At 38.1% G+C, this 19,406-nt stretch overlaps 1 protein-coding gene across 1 annotated transcript in view; it reads right to left on the reverse strand.

Moving 5' to 3' along the window:
* Ets65A (DNA-binding protein D-ETS-3) overlaps positions 1-19,013 on the reverse strand; it is a 69,428-nt gene extending 50,415 nt beyond the window's left edge. The window contains exons 1-2 of the mRNA XM_033327956.2: positions 17,735-19,013; positions 14,923-15,218 (exon numbers count right to left, since the gene is read on the reverse strand). Of these exons, the coding sequence (XP_033183847.1) occupies positions 14,923-15,218; positions 17,735-17,796 (358 nt within the window). The 5' untranslated portion in view covers positions 17,797-19,013. The remainder of the gene's footprint in view (positions 1-14,922; positions 15,219-17,734) is intronic.
* Positions 19,014-19,406: the final 393 nt, after the last annotated feature.

The following is a 19,406-nucleotide window of genomic DNA, read 5'->3' on the forward strand; positions in this document are numbered from 1 at the left end:
TGATATTAACTAACAATAATATTGTTATTAACGCGACTTCTTTTGCCCCAAGACTGTCGAAAAATGTGGAAAAGCAGAAGAAAGACGAGGGATGAGATCTGTTGCTCGCGCGGTGTCGACAATATTGACGGAATAGCGAAGAAAAAGGCCGAAAAAGGGGCTGATGGGCCTCCCTTTTTCGCTCACTCCCCCGCTCGCTCCTTCATCGACGGAACATTAAGCACACACGATAACGCATGATTAACTGGCTAATGACTTTCTCCGCTGCCGCCCTCCCGCTGCTTCTAACTCCAAGACTCGGGGGTGCTGCTTTCGCAGAATCATCGCCAGCGGGGGTGGTTTTCACCCCTCGTCTTTTTTTTCCTGATAAGTGACAGATGTTTCTCGTCCTGTTAATCGGTTGAATAATTTTTCCCCGATAAATATTCGTGGCGCGGCGCGTCGATGGCTATTTATCGTATCGGGAAATCCTTCATCGTCCGCTGCGCGTATTTGGTTCTGTAAATCGGTAATTAGGATTCGTAGTGTAAAAATAGAATTCTTACGTAATATTTATTATAGTTACGCGCTTCTATCGACTCGATAACTCGCCTAGTATTTGTCTTGTTAATACCTTTGCTTTCGAAAGTTGTTGGTTTCAATAGCTTTAGTTTGAACGATGTTTCAAGATTTGCCTGAAATCGTTGACGATACTTTATCGTACGAGATGTACTCGGCAAATGTTAAATACTGCGCGCAAGTGTCGACTTTCGTGGGAACTTTCATAATATCGCGATAATTCCCAGACGAAGAAGAAAGTTAAATTGCGGCTGATTTCGGTACGAGATTTGGCCTCGGAGAAGCGCAGGGGTAGTTACGAGTACCAGGACATCTATCGCGGTATGAGATGACTAAAACAAGGGATGATTTCAGAAGACAGTGCCATCTGTCAGAAGATACACCGAATTTAGGGGTAGTTAGTCGCTGGTTGTCGGTCTTCGTATTGATCCGAACTACTTGCAGGGAAATGACGAAACACGAAAGACCATCGCTACCGAGCTTAACTTCTCGGTGATCTTCTTAACCGATCACCGCTAATAGTTTCCTTCGTCGTTCTATCAGACTATGGTAATCGCCTTTCGCGTTACATTTCGAGTTTCCAATTTTATGATAAACAAACGACAAGGGCGACCATGTAAATTTATTTAGAAGGGGAAAATTTACATGAATTCACGAGCCAGTTTGTTTGATGATATTTTGCCTTTTGTATCAAAAACAGTCAGTAAAATTCCTATATCTGAAAAGAAAGCGAGCCTTGTGTTAAATAAATGATAAAAATGAATCATACGCGAAGTCTGAATATTAGAAGAATTGAAATATAATAAGAACTGTAAATTGAAAGTTTTGTGCGAGCGAAATAATTTGAAATTCTGACGTTCTTTTGTAATATCGGACGTAATTATCGTACGATAAGTAGAATTTCACAATCTAAAAGGGACCATAAATGAATATGGATACGAGCTCGTAATTGTACGAATATAAGTAATATAAATGAATGAAATTGAACTTCAAGAACTACAAGAAAAAACATAACAAAGACATCTAGAAAAATATGAAGAAAGAATACTATTCGACTCTTAAACACTAAAACAAGCAATGACTATAAAATCGATCGTAAAATAATGAAGTATAACATTTTTACCGAATAAGTCAAACGGACAGACAAGTCTTTTACCGCTTAAATCCTTGAAAGTATGCCGTAGCAAATTTGTAAAATTATTATACAATACTAAAAATTACCATTTACCTATATCGGCTATAGTACTCTGATAACTGTAGCGTTAAATCTTTCCTTATAAAACATATTGTCCAAAAAGAGTCGAGTCACGTGGACTGCCCTATTCCTCGTCCTTTTTCTTCGCACCAACCCCCACAGTCCAACCCTTCCCCCTACTATTCTTTTTTTCCCAACGTGGTTCGTCCGTCTCGTTCTGACTTGGCTAGTGGCGAGTTAGCGGCTTAACGAGGTTATTTCACGACGTCGACTGGCTGGGCCATAGGTCGCGCCAGGATGAATAATGATTCGTAGGGTCGACTGCCGGGCGAAACTGACTGCGCCACGTACGATCGTTGCATAAGCTGCAAGTTATATAGCCCACGTGTAAAACTCGCCCACCTCGTGGACAATATACAGAGATATATGATTCGAGGAAATTCGGTCGATGTTGAACCATCGCCATCGCTGCGCGTCGAAAGCACAGCCACTTTTCACGGAAAAAAACTTTTCCAGATTACGTCTATTTCAATAAAAATATCGTTGTTACATGTATATTAATATGTATGAAGGGATCGCGGGTTTACCGTGTTTTTTCATGTAAACGGATCGGCTAATTCGATGACAGAACGTTTCACAGTTGGAAATTACATAGAGAAAGTTCGGCGAGTTCGCTTCTGTTATCATTTTCAGCCTGAACGCTTTTAATCGTATTTGTATCTACAAAAGATTAGCTCAACGATTCGTTGCTATCGAAGATTAAAAGGCAATCTTCGATATTGGTTTGACTCTAGAAGGAAATTTCGATATTAGTCTGCCACGGGAATTTTACATTCTAATATTTCTACATTTCAATTATGTATTATTATGTAATATTTTATATAATATGAAAAATAACCTATAGATATTTTAATATCTTAATATTCTAATACGTGGAAGGGAAGGACAATCTGTTAGTTTCAAAGAGGCAACCCTTCCTAGGATAGGCAACAAAAATGCCTAAAATCATCGTCAGCGACGCTTTAACGAGAAACAGCAAGGAAGTCTAGGAAAGTTTAAGAAATTCGGAAAGCCTAAGAAACCAGCAATCGTGGAAGAGAAGAGAAAGAAACTGTTAGGAAGCGGGGAAAAATGCTGATAATAGAGAACGATATAGCCCCGGTGGTATAGGACGACGACAGGAGAAGAAAGAAACGCTGGAGTAAGAGAAGCGGACCGGCGAGGAAGAAGATGTATCAGGAGCAAGATAAGGCAGCAGCCCTTCGATCCCGCGTCACGGTCTTTGTTGCAAAGCGCAATAATTGCGCGGGAGGGTGGCTTGCGAGCCGCAGGGGGCAAGGGGTTAAGGTTGAAGCGGTAGGAGGCTGGGGCGGCGGCAGCACGCGCCGGAAACGGAACCGAGAGTCGTGTGTCCCCGGCGTTCCCGGGCGGAACTATCATGATTAGTCACGGGGCCTGCAATGAGCCGTAGGAGAACAGAAAGACAGAACCCCACCCTACGCAACTTCGATCCTAGCCGGAATTCGCTGGAGCGCGATCGACCCGAATGTACAACCGAATGGAGACGACGATCGATCATCGTTGTTTGGATTCTGCGAGGTTCCTTCTGTGTCCGATACCGGGTTCCTTTTGTGTCCGATACTGGGTTCCTTCCGCGTCCTATACCGAGTTCCTTCTGCGTCTGATACTGGATTTCTTCTGTATTCGATACTAGGTTCCTTCTGTGTCCGATACTAGGTTCCTTCTGCGTCTAATACTGGATTTCTTCTATATTCGATATTGGGTTCCTTCTGTGTCCGATACTAGGTTCCTTTTGTGTACAATACTGGGTTCCTTCTGTGTACGATACTAGGTTCCTTCTGCGTCTGATACTGGATTTCTTCTGTATCCGATACTAGGTTCCTTCTGTGTCCGATACTAGGTTCCTTCTGCGTCTAGTACTGGATTTCTTCTATATTCGATATTGGGTTCCTTCTGTGTCCGATACTAGGTTCCTTCTGTGTACAATACTGGGTTTCTTCTGTGTACAATACTGGGTTCCTTCTGTGTACGATACTGGGTTCCTTCTGTGTCCAATACCAGGCTCCTTCTGTGTACGATACTGGGTTCCTTCTGTGTACAATACTGGGTTCCTTCTGTATCAGATATTATCTTAATTCGGTGATGACTGGTTCAGGTTCGTGGGAGACTATAGGATGATGTTATTAGCAAATTGAAAAGTTACTCGATAAAGGGATCGATTGATTATCGTATTAATTCGATGAAGAGACGTTACCGTTAGACAAAAATGTTATCGATGATCAGGTTTACAGACTTTGAATAGGTGGCACGATCGTAATATGATTTAGCGGAGTGTTGTGTAAAAGTATCGATTTTTAGTACAACTATAATTATGGATATGAATGTAGTTAATACAAACAATTTGTGTCTGTAAATGCTTGGCAATAATAGTAAGCACCTCTTAATGTATTATAGACTGGAAATTTGTTGAAACTTCAATTACTAACCAGTTACTTGAGAAGTCAAAGCTGCCCAGCGTTATCAACATTCTAGAGTTAGTTTATTAAGTGAATGATCATCGTCCAATATTATCTTATCAGGTTGTTGCGAAAGTTTCTTTCGTTTTATAAGGAAATGGTAGTTGCACAGCATGTTCTAATAATGAAACAAAATGGATCATACACCCACCTAACCTAATGCACTTTTCCATAATTTCTATCTCCAAAAGAGGCACGCAGCTCGTCAAATCTAAGAGAAATTCGCACTCGAAATCCCGGATTCGTAACCGGAGGGCCTTCGAACGGATATCCGGGGTCATCGGAGCGGTGTCCCCGAATTTTCTTTAATGTATTCTTTCCATTTTTTAGAGGCAAGAGACAGTTACGATCCTCTGAACCTTAGTCACCCCTTGAGGCTGGGAACGAGGGTGGAACCAGTCGTAGTTGCCGGTGCCGGAAGCGAAGGGGCGCGCAAAGGTTCCCGGATGAAGGGCAAAAGGGATCACACCGAAGGGGGCTGCCTCTGAACTAGAGCCATAAGCCTTGACGAGGGCTGTTCGAGACCCCATAACCATCCCCCGCCAGGGTTAACCGATACCGGCAATTATCAACGCGTCTTGGTCACCGTTCATCCTCCCTTGTTCAAGAAATTCAGACTACACGGGGAGAACCTTTCGTCGAATGATTAATCGAATTTGTATTTGATACTTTCCTAGGTCTATTAGGAAATATTAACTCTCTGAATTCAGATATCGATTATTTCTTCGTGATATTTTTTTATACCTATATTTGAATTTCTTCCGGATTTATTGGGAAATACAAACTTCTTCATTTCGACAGGCTTCTCGCATCATTTATTTGATCGTGGTACTATGTATATTATGTACGGGGAAATATTAAGAGAAAACATTTGGCATAACTGGTAACGTAACGTTTTGAGCTAACGACCAAGCAGTAGTCAAATATTGACTTATCGATTAAATTTTCTTAGCAACGTACGGTAGAACGTAATTGGTAGTACTGTTAGTATGTTAAAAATTCCATTCTGACCTAAATCCTAAATAATAATTACCTTCTTCTGTTCTTGATAAATTTGTCCCTGGAGCTTAGCTGTCCCCCCCTGTCCCTTGAGCTCGGCGAAACCAACAACGGTGCGTTAATATTTATGAAAGAAAAAAATCAATCGCAAAAAGGCATTTCAACAAATTTGTATCTTAATCTTCGCGAATAAAAACCGAGTGAAATAATCATTGAAAATTTCGCAACTACGTACTTTGATAAATAATAGATACACGAATTTAAAAAGGGATTGAACTTATGGAGAGATACATTCACAAAAGTTGAATGCAAACTTTAACGTATCTCCTACTTTGATCTGATATTTTTCTACTATCGAGAACAAAATTTATGGGATTATTATGCAGTTGTCACGGTTCACGCGGCTCTGCCTGTGTCGGGGAGACCAGTGTTCCACTTTTTACGCGTACAATGCGACGTGCACCGACATCCTGTCTTTTGGCCCACTCTATGCTCGCGAAATTGGCGTAAAGGGAGGCCAGCCTCTTTTATGTTGCATCGTTTGTCTCGCGAGGTGCCCCATTCCGTGCAATTAGACAGACGAGAGGTAACATTACCCTCGGCCGCATCAAGCGTAGGCGTTCTCGCGTTTTCCGGCGGAGGGTACCAAAAGTGTCAACCCCGATACTTTCCTCGGCTTTAATTGCCCGATACCTCCGTCTCCCACCTCGGAAGACCTATCTCTCTTACGATGTCGAGCTGGTTTCGTGTGTGCGTGATAATTACACTCCGCGACTGTGGTCCTTTCGACCTCTGTTTCTTTTTCTGTTTTTGTTTGGCGAAATTCCCGTAGGATTTGTTCAAAGTTTTATCGAAATTTTAGGAGAAGCTCTGCGAGACTTTCGAGTCGAAACATTGGCAAAATTTTTGACTGAATTTGTATTGAAATGCTTGTAGGATTTTCGTTAGACTTGCGTCGAAATTATGGAAGAATTTTATTAGGATTGGATTGAAACTTTGGCAAACTTTTACAGGCATTGATAAAATTAGAAGCTTTTTCCTGAGAATTTTTTATTCGGTAGTTTCGCTTTTGTTTCCGTCTCATCGGTATTGGTATTCGAATTTTCTTAGAATCGAATATTAATCGATAAAAATTGCAGAGTAATGGAATATTCTCAGGATTGCAGTGGGTCGAGATCTTGAAGATTTCGGAGAAATATTTCAAAAATATTCCAAGAGCAACGTTGTGTTATTTGCGCACCAAATTTATACTCTAATCTAAATACTAATCTATACGATCCAGTTACCAATTCCAGTACAATTCTATCACGATTATTCCAAATGTTAATAACTTTCCACGCTACTAGTTTTACAAAATGCAAACGAACTAGACGGTGAGATCCAACGATAATAATCGGAACACTTCTATTATTCGAATATTCAAAGTGGATTTCAATGAATCAAGTGTTTAATTGAGAAACGGGGTGTAAAGGTTGTCCCGTAACCTCGGGTTCAGTGGAGCGTGCGCGATCGAACGTGGCGTAAGTCCTGTGAACCTTAAAAGGGCTAACCACCGTTGCGCCCCGGCAAACAACACGTTGTCGGCATGCGCGTCACCTCATTTTGTCAAACATCAATTACCAGGGCAAACAAGGCGGGAGGATGGTGCTCGACCGGCGAACATTAAATACATGCACCACCCTCAGCCACGCTGACACAATATCCGATATTTAATGGACCGATCCCGTACTAAACGAATTCTCCGTTTAACACAGAAGAAAACAGTTAGCCGTTCTTGACGAGTATACTCGTCATGGAGACATGTCAATATTTTGTGTTATGACGATTATACTCGTCACGAAGACATGGCAATATTTTTGTCTTATGACGAGTATAATCCTTGCGAAGGCATGGCAATATTTTGTGTTATGACGAGTATACTCGTCACGAACGCATGACTATATTTTGTGTTATGACGATTATACTCGTCACGAAGACATGGCAATATTTTTGTCTTATGACGAGTATACTCGTCACGAAGACATGGCAATATTTTTGTCTTATGACGAGTATAATCGTTACGAAGGCATGGCAATATTTAGTGTTATGACGAGTATACTCGTCACGAACGCATGGCAGTATTTAGTGTTATGACGAGTATACTCGTGACGAACGCATGACAATATTTTGTGTTATGACGATTATACTCGTCACGAAGACATGGCAATATTTTTGTCTTATGACGAGTATAATCGTTACGAAGGCATGGCAATATTTAGTGTTATGACGAGTATACTCGTCACGAAGACATGGCAATATTTTTGTCTTATGACGAGTATACTCGTCACGAACGCATGACTATATTTTGTGTTATGACGAATATACTCGTCACAAACGCATGGCAGTATTTAGTGTTATGACGAGTATACTCGTCGTGCGTGAAAAGTAGTTACAGTTTGCTGTTTAAATAGGAACTTGGTAATATGCGGTAAATAGCAGTAATAAAATTGAAGAATAAAATAGTCATTTCATTAACAAGAACATGTACCCTGTGTTTGACGAGTATACTCGTCATCGCTTACTTTTTGCGACACATTTTAGGTACACGCTTCTCAAAGAGGTCGACAACAGCTGATTTTCAATGAAATCGAAGATTTGCTCATTTTTACGAAGATTTGGAATCTTAAATTAATTTTTTTTTCTAATAACCAAACAATATTCTGATTATAGTTTTATACTTTTCCTACTGAGCGATCAATATCTTCCGCATTTATAGCAGATGTTAATTCCATAGTGCAAATTTCCAATTTCAGTCTCTCCATAGAAATATAAGGCTTGCTATGTATTTCCATGTAGCCGATACATCGATTTAATATTGGAACAACGAAGAAAAGTTCTTAAATCCCCCCCCCCCTCACCCAGCCTACACATTTCCCTGGTACGATTTCGCACACCATCACAAGAAAATACTAGAACCAACAGTTCATAACACGCATTACAATAAATGTACTACATACGGATGAGAAAGTAAATGAAGATAAATATACACGGTTGACTTTCAATCTCAATGAAAATCAATATCAATTTCACAGAAAGCGTCTGCGTGTTTTAGTAGCTGCAAAGACAAGAATTCGACATGCTACGTTCTAACCAATTTAATATGCGGATACCTGTACGAAGAACATTAAGTGGTATTGACCTCTGGTATAAGAAACATGGGACAAAAAGACGACAAAGGACTGTTTGTTCCCCACCAAATCCTCGACGTAATATTGCAAATTCGAATCAATCGATTTCCAACACGAAACGCTTCTAAAACCGAAAATTCTGAAACCATTCAGAACCGCGATCTCGTTACTCCGACTCCTTCTCATTGCTGCCTTCTAGTTTGCTAACCGTAGAAAAGCCGGTGAATTTTCGCGAAGAGAGACCACGGCTACAATTTCACCGAGGGATTTCCCCTTTTGTCAGCGGCGGCGAAACTCTGCGAGAGTTATGGCCAGGTACCGTACGTACCTACCAACCTGTACGTATATATCTTATATATACACATAAACACACATATACATATATATACTTTATACAAAATACATATGTATACATGGATTTATATATATATATATATATATATATATATATATATATATAGCTATATATATAGATCCATGGCACGAAATGGTCCGAACTTAAAATCTAAGTAGCCGAGCATCATACCACCACGTAGATACGGACAGATAGGCCAGTGGTTCTCAATCAGTAGCATCATTGGTGGTACGCGAAAGATGGTGAAATTGTATACATAGTAGCTACAAAAAGAATTTGTACACCACTGTACTTATTAAAGCATTTATGCAATTAATTAAATAATTGATTAAGTCCAAGAATATTAAATCTTGACAGTAGATGCTTCCACACAACTACGAAAGCTTAACATGCACTATAAGAATGAAATACGAAATACGGATTAATAAAAAAAAAAAAAAAAAAAAAGAAAAGAAGAGATAGCGAACGCTTCACTGAAAAATAAGGTTATAAACATCATTTCTAGCTACCGAGTAATTAAACCAAACATTGAAAGGATCACGATGAGATTCACGGTCCCTGTTTACAATTTCCCAAACGTATATACGTTCGCGATTAAGATTCTTTCTCTACCATCTCGGCTAGCTACTTAGAAAGTTGCTACTACCGTTCACTTAGAAAGTTTCTTAACTCGTGAAATCTTATTCGAGGGTCTTTGATATCTCCGAAGAGCGTTGACTTGCTTGCTATACTCTACACCCTATACGCTAGCGTAATACGCCATATAGAATAGTCAGATGATATAGAATGGTCGCGTTACAAAATACGAGAGATTTCTTTCTCAATAGTAGCGAAAATATTCAGATTTTCGTTTTGACGATGCGCATTCGTGGAAAGGTTGGGAACCCCCGAGATAGAGGATTCAACCAGAGGGCGAGCAGAGAGGGTTGCATGGGTTAGAGAAAGAGAGAGAGAGAGAGAGGAAGAGACAGACAGAGAGAGAGAGAGAGGGAGAGAGGAATGGAAGGGATGCTGGGTTGTCGAGGGGTGCATCCGGGATCTCGGAGGGTGGCGATTCGTGGGGCGGTCGGTCGTCATGGATACGTTCCCGGCTAACCCCTAACCGCTCCTCCTCCCTTGTCATCCACATTTTCGCGACTACGCCGCCATCATCGACCCACCATCTTGCACCGAGGACCGACCACGAGATGTGTCCTCCCGTTCAAATTTTTCGGCAACTATGCTCGAAACCGACCAACCAGTCATAATTCCAAGTTGATCAACATTTCGGTATGCTATGATTTTCAAGACGATACGTGTACGTTATTGGTACGATATTTGCGTATGTATTGTATGAAATGTATATATACATATATAGCAAATATAATATATAAGTATATAAATATAAGTATAATATATAAAAATATATAGAGAGCGAATGTTCTCGTTTAACGAACGTATACATTCACAGTTCTGTAAGAGCCCGCAATTAGTCGTTCCACGAAGGAGGAAGTAGTGGTTAATTGTAATCTATTTTTCATGCGAGCACACAGAAACAGGGAGAAAGTGCAGCCTCCAGAGGAGGCGAGAAATATTATCTTTGAAAAAGCACAAGCAACCTGTCTTAGATATAGTAACAAGTTATTCTGTCGATGAGATTTATCAACAAGAAGATATGTAATATCTATAGGATAAGATCAAGTAGGTATCCTCTTTATTGCTTTATTAGCATTAAGTTATATCTCTATTATCGATAAAAGAAAAATTCCTCGTATTAAGAAAACAAATTAAAAAGAGCAGATTTTGCAAATTGTATCTAATCCTTAAGAGTACAATTCATTCGTCAATATCCAATCGACCTTCTCCTATCAGAAACCTTCCAAACTTTCCTACGATAAAGAGAACTGTTTTACGATAATAGCCTGAAAAATTGCATGATTTCTCAAATCGTGTTACATTCGCGATAACAATACAATACGTTTGTTCAGTGCGTTTCCACCCTTTCCCCCAATAAAGCCACCCTACGATTTATTGTTCTCTAACGATAAACCAAGAACCAGCGTAATTTCTGTTACCTTGTCGATATCGTGTGACATTCCGTCAAATGGAAATCGGTCTAAAACTTAAATAAAAAAACTTCTAAAAAAATACACGATATCTACGCAGCCACAAGTAGTCGCTAACGGCCGTGATAGTCGAGACTACCTCAAATGAAATATACAAATAAATAATAATAACACGTTGCACGATCTTCCAGCCGTTGCTCCAATAAAGATCGATCAAAAATTACGATTCCCTGCGTATAACAACGTTTCGTGTGCTGGAATCGTTTCACGAAATTTTCTCGACCGGAGCAGAAAGACGGGCAACCTTTCTGGCGCGAAGTTTTCAAGCGGCTGGCCGATAAATTTCCGAAGAGCAAGCAGGATATTGGTGTGGCCATGGAGAGAGAGAAGCGGCAGTCGACGACCGTTTTGCTCAGTTGGCAGCGGTGCAGCCCTCGTGCAACGCACCCGTTGCAACCTTTCTACTTCTACTACCCCTTCTACTCTGCCTGGTTCCAACTCGTCTCACCCCTGTTTCCACCCTTCTGTGCAGAGGGGGCGTGGGTGGTAGATAACGTGATTTACACTGGCCGGGTAATTAATGTCCTCGGCGACCGGCGCTTTAAAAAAACAATCGGAAATCGGCGACAACGAAGAGCAACAGTCAGGCTGCCGGTATCGCGGCCGCCACTCGCCTGACAAATTATCACGCTCCAGATTTTCCTCTTTTTGTTTATTTATTTAGAACTTGAATATATAGTTCTTTGCTTTGCTCCCTTTTCTCCTGCGTTTCGCGCCGCGGAACGTCTTTAACGAATTGAACATTGTAAGCTTCTCAGGCAAATTGAAGGTAAATCGAAGCTTCTCAGGCAAATTGAAGGCAAATTGAAGCTTCTGAGGAAAGAAAGAAAACACATGGAAGATTAATAACGTATACGCTGCATAAGTATTTCGACGCTTCAACTGCGATCAAACGTTCAACTAAAGCGAAAACGAAACGAGGACTACGCTATGCTCGATCGAGATTCGTATTTATCTCCGACGAATAGCTGACAATGCGGAAAATCCGTATAAACTTTTAGAAGCTGGGAACGCGTAGTGCAATCGGGATCTTAATATCGAACATACTGCGTGTTCGCTTAAAGTCACTTTGGTCTTTTCCTGCCAACGATTTTCATCCATCCTCAGGTATTATCCTTTTATTTATACTGATTGGTGTCGATTATTGTCTTCGTCAAAATTTGCCAACTAGCGATAAGATGAGAAGCGAGAATTAGATCAAGCCAGAGCTTCGTTTCAAGTATATTTTATATATTTGTAACAATTACTTATTTAAATTAAATGAAATACTTATGCGCAGTAGCGTGCATATATACACAAAACTACGTAACAGATTTTGTATAATACATTCTTTTTCTTGCAATTACCAAGAACATATGCGTTCTATTGGCAGAATTAATAAGCGTGGATTTTTATTCAGTTTGAAACAGAATTGTACGTACTTACGATGACGCTTATTGATATTTGGATACTATAGTATTGGAGATTTAATTACTGTCTGTGTTTTCTTATAAGGATATTATTCGTTTGATTGTTTCTCAATTATATTAGTTTTTTTTAATGTATTAAACTACCCATTTATCGTATTACAATTTTAATTGCAATTAAGCAATTAATCACATTCATTGCAACGCTTAATCACATTCATCCGAAGTCTTATTTAAGTATCTAGAACAAATAACGTGAGAAAAACGGTACGATCGAGATCGTGGCGTTCGATTAGATCCTTCATCTCGAAATCATGAGAAATTCATGAAAAAAAGTGACTCGATTTAATTGCCCTGACCATTAACGACTTGCGAGTTCCCAGCGATTGTGTGCCACTGACTCATTCACGTTTCGCTGTCCTTTAGCTTCTGATATTAGTCATACTCGTTATTATTTCGGTGGCAAAAATTATTTGAATACGCGTATAAAAGCGTGAATGTTCTAAATAACTAAATTTTGCGTGTTAGATATATATGATATTCTGATAATTGCTGATAGGTCGATAGAAACTCGTGCAAAATTTTCCATGATATAAATGTATATCTATACACGTTTGAACAAAACTCTACATCTTCTAGTTGTAACAAGTTTTTCAATTTTATTGACCAGCATAGCTAACACAATTTTATTTATCAAATTTTTAATATCAGTATTATTTGGATACGCGCATAAAAGCGTGAATGTTCTAAATAACTAAATTTTGCGTGTTAGATATATATGATATTCTGATAATTGCTGATAGGTCGATAGAAACTTGTGCAAAAGTTTCCACGATATAAATGTATATCTATACACGTTTGAACAAAACTCTACATCTTCTAGTCGTAACAAGTTTTTCAATTTTATTGACCAGCATAGCTAACATAATTTTATTCATCAAATTTTTAATATCAGTATTATTTGGATACGCGCATAAAAGCGTGAATGTTCTAAATAACTAAATTTTGCGTCTCAGATATATATGATATTCTGATAATTGCTGATAGGTCGATAGAAACTCGTGCAAAAGTTTCGATGATATAAATGTATATCTATACACGTTTGAACAAAACTCTACATCTTCTAGTCGTAACAAGTTTTTCAATTTTATTGACCAGCATAGCTAACACAATTTTATTTATCAAATTTTTAATATGAGTATAGAAAAGTGTTTACAATACTCTACTTTATTCGTAAATATTATATTTCTATTTTATTGGCAAATTTATCATCTACCTCGGATTGGCTCGGATAATAAGGATATGAATATCTTATTTTATCATTACACGTAAAAGCTAAATGATCTATAACGCTATTATTTCCAATTCATTTACAGATTTATCATTCAACTCAGGTAGAGAAATAACCGATCGTGTAATTAAGTTGTATTACGAGCTAATTGCGTTTGGTTGGTTAACGACGTTTCCTATGTTAATCGTGTGTCACGCAAGTACGCGTGGAAAAGCACACGCAACTCGATGGAGTACGTGAAAGCTTGTGTCGAGACAGGTGGTACAGAGCAGAAGCAAAAGTTAAGCTTCGAGATAAGGCCTAAAACAATATTCGTTTCATTTTACTTTCAAATGTTTTTTTTCCACCTTACCGAGTTCCAGTGAGTGTATATCAATCATCGACAAAAGAAGGGAAATCGCGTGACGACATACGATTCGCGGATTATGTATTTCCATTTTATTTCCAGCGACTTCTGCCAAGCCGCGATACGTTGATGAAACATACAGGTATAATTTACTGGATTGATTCATTAAACGAGGAATAGAGTCATTAAAGTGCTAGAGAATATTATTTTCTTAATCACAAAGATTATCAAATTCTTTTCATGTCAGCGATATTGTATAATTTGATGCAATCCAAATACCATGGAGTTCCTCGATAATTCTTCATTTCCTTAATAGCAACCCACTTTTGAACTCCTTAACTCAACACCTGTGTATCAAATCATCCTATCACACAACCTACTTAATCTTTTCTTCGATTCTTCCCCATATATCACATTATGTGTTTGGGAATTAATAAATTTGTCATCAAGTTATCAATCCCTAGTTCCTTTATCAGAATGAAATATAAAACCATAATATTATTACTTCTTGGCACTGATAATAAGCTAAATAAACAAGGAAGAAATTGTACAACTAAACTTTATGAAAGTACAGTTCTTCTATCATACAAAACCTTCTTTAAAATCTTACTCTAATCTTAATAATCACATGCTCTTTTAGTAGCATCAAACACAATCAACAATATCTTACACCAAATCAACAACATCTAAAACCAAATATTATTATTTATAGTGTCTCTACAATGTAACAGGCTAAGTTAGCTGCATCCAAATTACAAAAACTTTCTTCACTTTTAAGAATAAAATCTTTAAGAAAATCTTATAACTTCTCACTGCATCCCTTGAGCACTGCCATTATCAATGCCAAAAAGCAAAATATTGTTGCACGTTCATTGTCCTCTATAAAATCTTCCACCTACATGAACAAACGCAATCTAATTACAGTAAACAACATTTCACTACATAGTATTTTGATAGACTCACCGGTGATAGACGTGGTTGGTGAAATGGTGGATGGATTGGCACGTGGTGGCGGCGAGAAAGCACCGGATAGATATCCACCGCGGTCGGCGAGCGCCTGTTTCGCTTTGTCGACGCTCTCCTTGAGCCTCTGGAAGGTGCTACCGCAGGTCAGGCCACGGTACGGCCAATTCTCCTGCTTAACACCGGCCGCGGTTACTCCTGCGGCCGCGGCCGCGGCTCCGGCCCCGGAGGCTCCCTTTAATTCGAGCGCACCTGCGTACGAACAGCTAGCGCTGTCGTACATCACCAAAGAGCCCCTGAAAAATTAATCGAATTCTCCTTTTAACTTTATTTAATCAGATTAATGAAATTATAACTTTATTCTCTGGCGCAATATGTCTTTATAATTTGAAAAATCAATCAAAAGAGTCAATCAAAGTGTAATCGAATTTTTATGAAACACAGATCGATTTTACCATCAGATATTCTAAAGTATCATTTTCATCAAGATTAGAAATAAAGGCATATGAATATAATATTGTAAAATCTATGTTATATTGTATTAACAGATGAGACAAATGACGAAGAGTATTATAAGAGAATTGAAGAACGTAAATAATAGAAGAGCAATATATATATATATAATATATAATAAATATATAATAATAATAAACATATATAATATATATAATAAAGAGCAATATATATATAATAATAGAAGAGCAATAGAGCAATATAATAATAGAAGAACGATAGAAAAGCAACGTAAATAATAAAAAAATGACATAAACAAATTCTTATTGACTTCTAAATATTTCTCACTTACAATAACATATACTCTATCATATGGATTCTATCTCTTCTAATTTGGCAAACGAATGACAAAGGGAAGAAGAGAATCCATAGACAACGGTATTGACAGAGCATGGATTACTGCGACTCTTCGCGCTAGTACTCGTGTATTACAGTAAGCAGTGTCGTTAAAGATCATTAAAGGACCCTCAAAGCATCCGGTAAAGTCACGATCGAATTAAATCGAACGAGCATGAGCGCATGAAAGTTTCTTATTTATAAACCAGCTGGTGCTCTTATTACACGGAACTTGTCTTCTCACGCAAGAAACGTAATTAAAAATATGAATACATAAAGCACTTGGAAAGATCATCGGTAAAGAATAATTGAAAATTTTTTCATCAGAAGAATAAGAGTATTAACCGGTAGATTAAATTGTTCGATAGATGAATCATCGAATAAATATCTTTTTTTAATGGTTTTAATTAATAACTATCATCCTCGAGTAATTAAGTGAAATTCTGTGCTTGATAATCATCGTGAATCATTGATAACTTACACATCAAGAATGGTGTCTGTTAATAGATTATACAGATCGTTACCTAAATCCTATATCTACGATCTATCCATTACGGATTATCTCGGATCATGACACCGCAATGACGTTCCGAACATGCACGATATCTCGATCAATTAATCAATCAACGCATCCTAATCCATTAAGAAAGATGCTGTTTTTTGATAGCATTGCTAAACAACAATATACTGTATTATTGATACATATATTAATTTTATACGTTTGAAAATATCGATGCAACTTAATGCAAATTTCTTAAATCTAATATTATATTAAAAAGAATATAGTACATTTCTATATCTTCCAACGATTTAGAACTTTAAAGACAACTCAATGCAGGTTTCCAAAATTGAATGTTGCATTGAGAAAAGAATATATACTGTACATTTTTCCAGCAATTTGAAAATTTTAATGCAACTAAATGTCAATTTTGAAACCTAACATAGCTTTGTAAAAAGGAATGCAGATACATACTATATCTCTACGGCATTCAATGATTTAAAAATTACAAAATAATTGGATAGAGACTTCGAAAATGCTACTTCAAACGTATTAAAAGGAAGTAATTAAAATTGTGTAATGTAGTATATTTTTCTTAAAGAAGCATTATATTTTGGAAGTCTGTATTGAGTTACTATGATTTATAATTTACACACTACGTTATAATTTTTCTGAAAGATTGTGAATTTAGTTTTTGAAGATTAAAATACATTCAAAAATATATAATATGTCTTTACACCTTGCAACGAATAGGAAATCTTGAAGAGTCACCAAGAGACTTCAGAATCCGGTGGCAGAGAAGATAGCCGCGAACGAACAGCTAACTGGAGGTAGATTACGTGCACGTAACGAGCGGGAACTCGTAATCGATCTGTCGTAATTTAGAGAGGAGCAGGCGGTTACCGCGTTGCATCTACCGGCCGATCTACATTTTATCGACTCGGCCTCCAACTTTATCGCCTTCCATCGGAATTCCGAAAGTGATACCACAATGACATTTGCATCGTTATCTTCATGAACGTTATTTTCACTCTCCATCTCAAATTAATCGAACAAAAATTTAAAAAAAGACATTTAAAAAAAGACATTTAAAAAGAGAAAAAATAAATAACATTTCTCCTTACAATTTTCTCTGTGCAAAAATATGTCTTCCTTCCACAAACACGATCCCTTTTCCTCTGTTTTATGTATATGTACACCGTAATCGTTATAAATCATACATCTTTATCATAAATCAAGCAGAATAAAAATAATAAAGAAGTTTCAAAGAGGAAACGATAAATAATATTTCTTCTTACAGTTATCTGTATATATAAAAATATAGATCTTTTCCAGTAACAAAATTCTTCTTTCTGTGTTCTCTACGTATCCACGACATCTGTCACTTCCTCCTACGAGTTACGTGAATTATTCGACTAACCGGAAACGAACAATGACCAGAGGAAAAATGGACGCGAGTTTTACCTGCTGTCACTGCGACGATGTCTACGATAAAATGCGAGCTGCACACCGTACACGCTGACCATCGATCGTCTTCTCGATAAGAAAAGAAAAAGATAGAATCTCTTTCTTTTTCCTCCAACTTGAAACGATGATTTCTTCCAGATCTAATCAGGTTTTACACGAAACATCGTTTTTTTCTTTTTCTTTATAAATTCGTAGGTGTCATCGAAAACGATGAATTGAGTGGAAAGCAGCGAAAACACAGTTCGGAATTAAATGCACCGCACGGATGTCCACAATGTATCGAGGTCAATTTAATCACGTTCACAAAACTGTCACATAATCACGATGCACCTCCGGCGGGCCGCAAGTATACGGTTTCCGCGTCCCATCCAGTTAATCCTCAATACTAAATAGCAATTGATATGAGGAAAATTCATACGATCCTTCTATATGCATATAATATTATGCATCTACTATAAATCTCCTCGTTGAAAACAGATTTTTATAGCAGTATATATCATCATACGTATAGTCCTATTATACATATATTATCTATATATATCTATACTATACGTTTTAGGAATAACACTAGTTAATTCCATGGAGTTTTATCCAGTGAACTTTCAATATCAGATAGTAACTAATGCCAGGAAAATTCGTATGATTTGTCTGTATATATCTATATCCTCTCGTTAAAAACAAATTTTTATATTAGTATACACTATTACGCATATATTGTTATTGCACACATACTATTAATACATAGTGTATGTTATGTTTCTGGTATAATAATATTGAGCTCGTTCTCGAACAGACGACAATAATGTAAGACTTGTCCTAGGGCACAGATTTACGAATCATTTGACATATTTCACACCAAAATAATAGCGACATACATTGGGTATGTATAAATCTTCTCTAAACGTAGACGTAGCTAGAGCACCATACTCTTCTCACATTCGACTGCTTGTGTTTCTATCTTCTTAACCTCTAATCAGTATCACACTAATCTCTTGTACATTTGTAGGACGCTGTGTTTCAACGACAGAACTTGATAAGAGAAACACAGGAACAACGAATCATCGTTGGAGAAACGTTGTAAAATTTCACTAAAGTATTTGATGTAAACAATAGACCGATCAATCTTTCGATCGAAGATTTCGTAAAGGATTGGCGGGATCACTATGGTTACGGCACGTGCGCCGTCTGGATTGATCAGTGGCGACACAGGATTGTCGGATATCGGTTGGTGAAGAGGCTGGACCTGATATCAAGAAGAAGGTACTCCGGGCAGGTTGTCTCGCGCAACTGCGGCCGCCGCGGCCAGCAAATTGCCTGCTTCCGGGCCTCATTACATCACTCTGTTACTCTGTTAACGCTCGCCGGAAACCCCTCTGCCTACCTCGTCTAAACTCTCTCTCGCATGTACCTACACATACTATTTAAATGCACTGTGTCGCGGACGATGCGGCCGCGCGTACTTTCAATACGAAAGAGGGAGAAAACGATACATGCGTCTACCTTGCTGCGTTTTCTTACCGGATGATTCGATGATGGTCTGTTTGGTTTTGCTTGTGTGCAATGGAATCGTAGGACGGATGCTGGATTCGCTCTGTTTTAGGTTGAGCGCTCTTTTGATGAACAAGTAATTACATGATGGTTTCCTTGATTTCTTGTAACTCTGGTGATT

This window comes from Bombus vancouverensis, chromosome 1, assembly GCF_051014615.1.
Source record: "Bombus vancouverensis nearcticus chromosome 1, iyBomVanc1_principal, whole genome shotgun sequence".
Classification (NCBI taxonomy): Eukaryota; Metazoa; Arthropoda; class Insecta; order Hymenoptera; family Apidae; genus Bombus; species Bombus vancouverensis.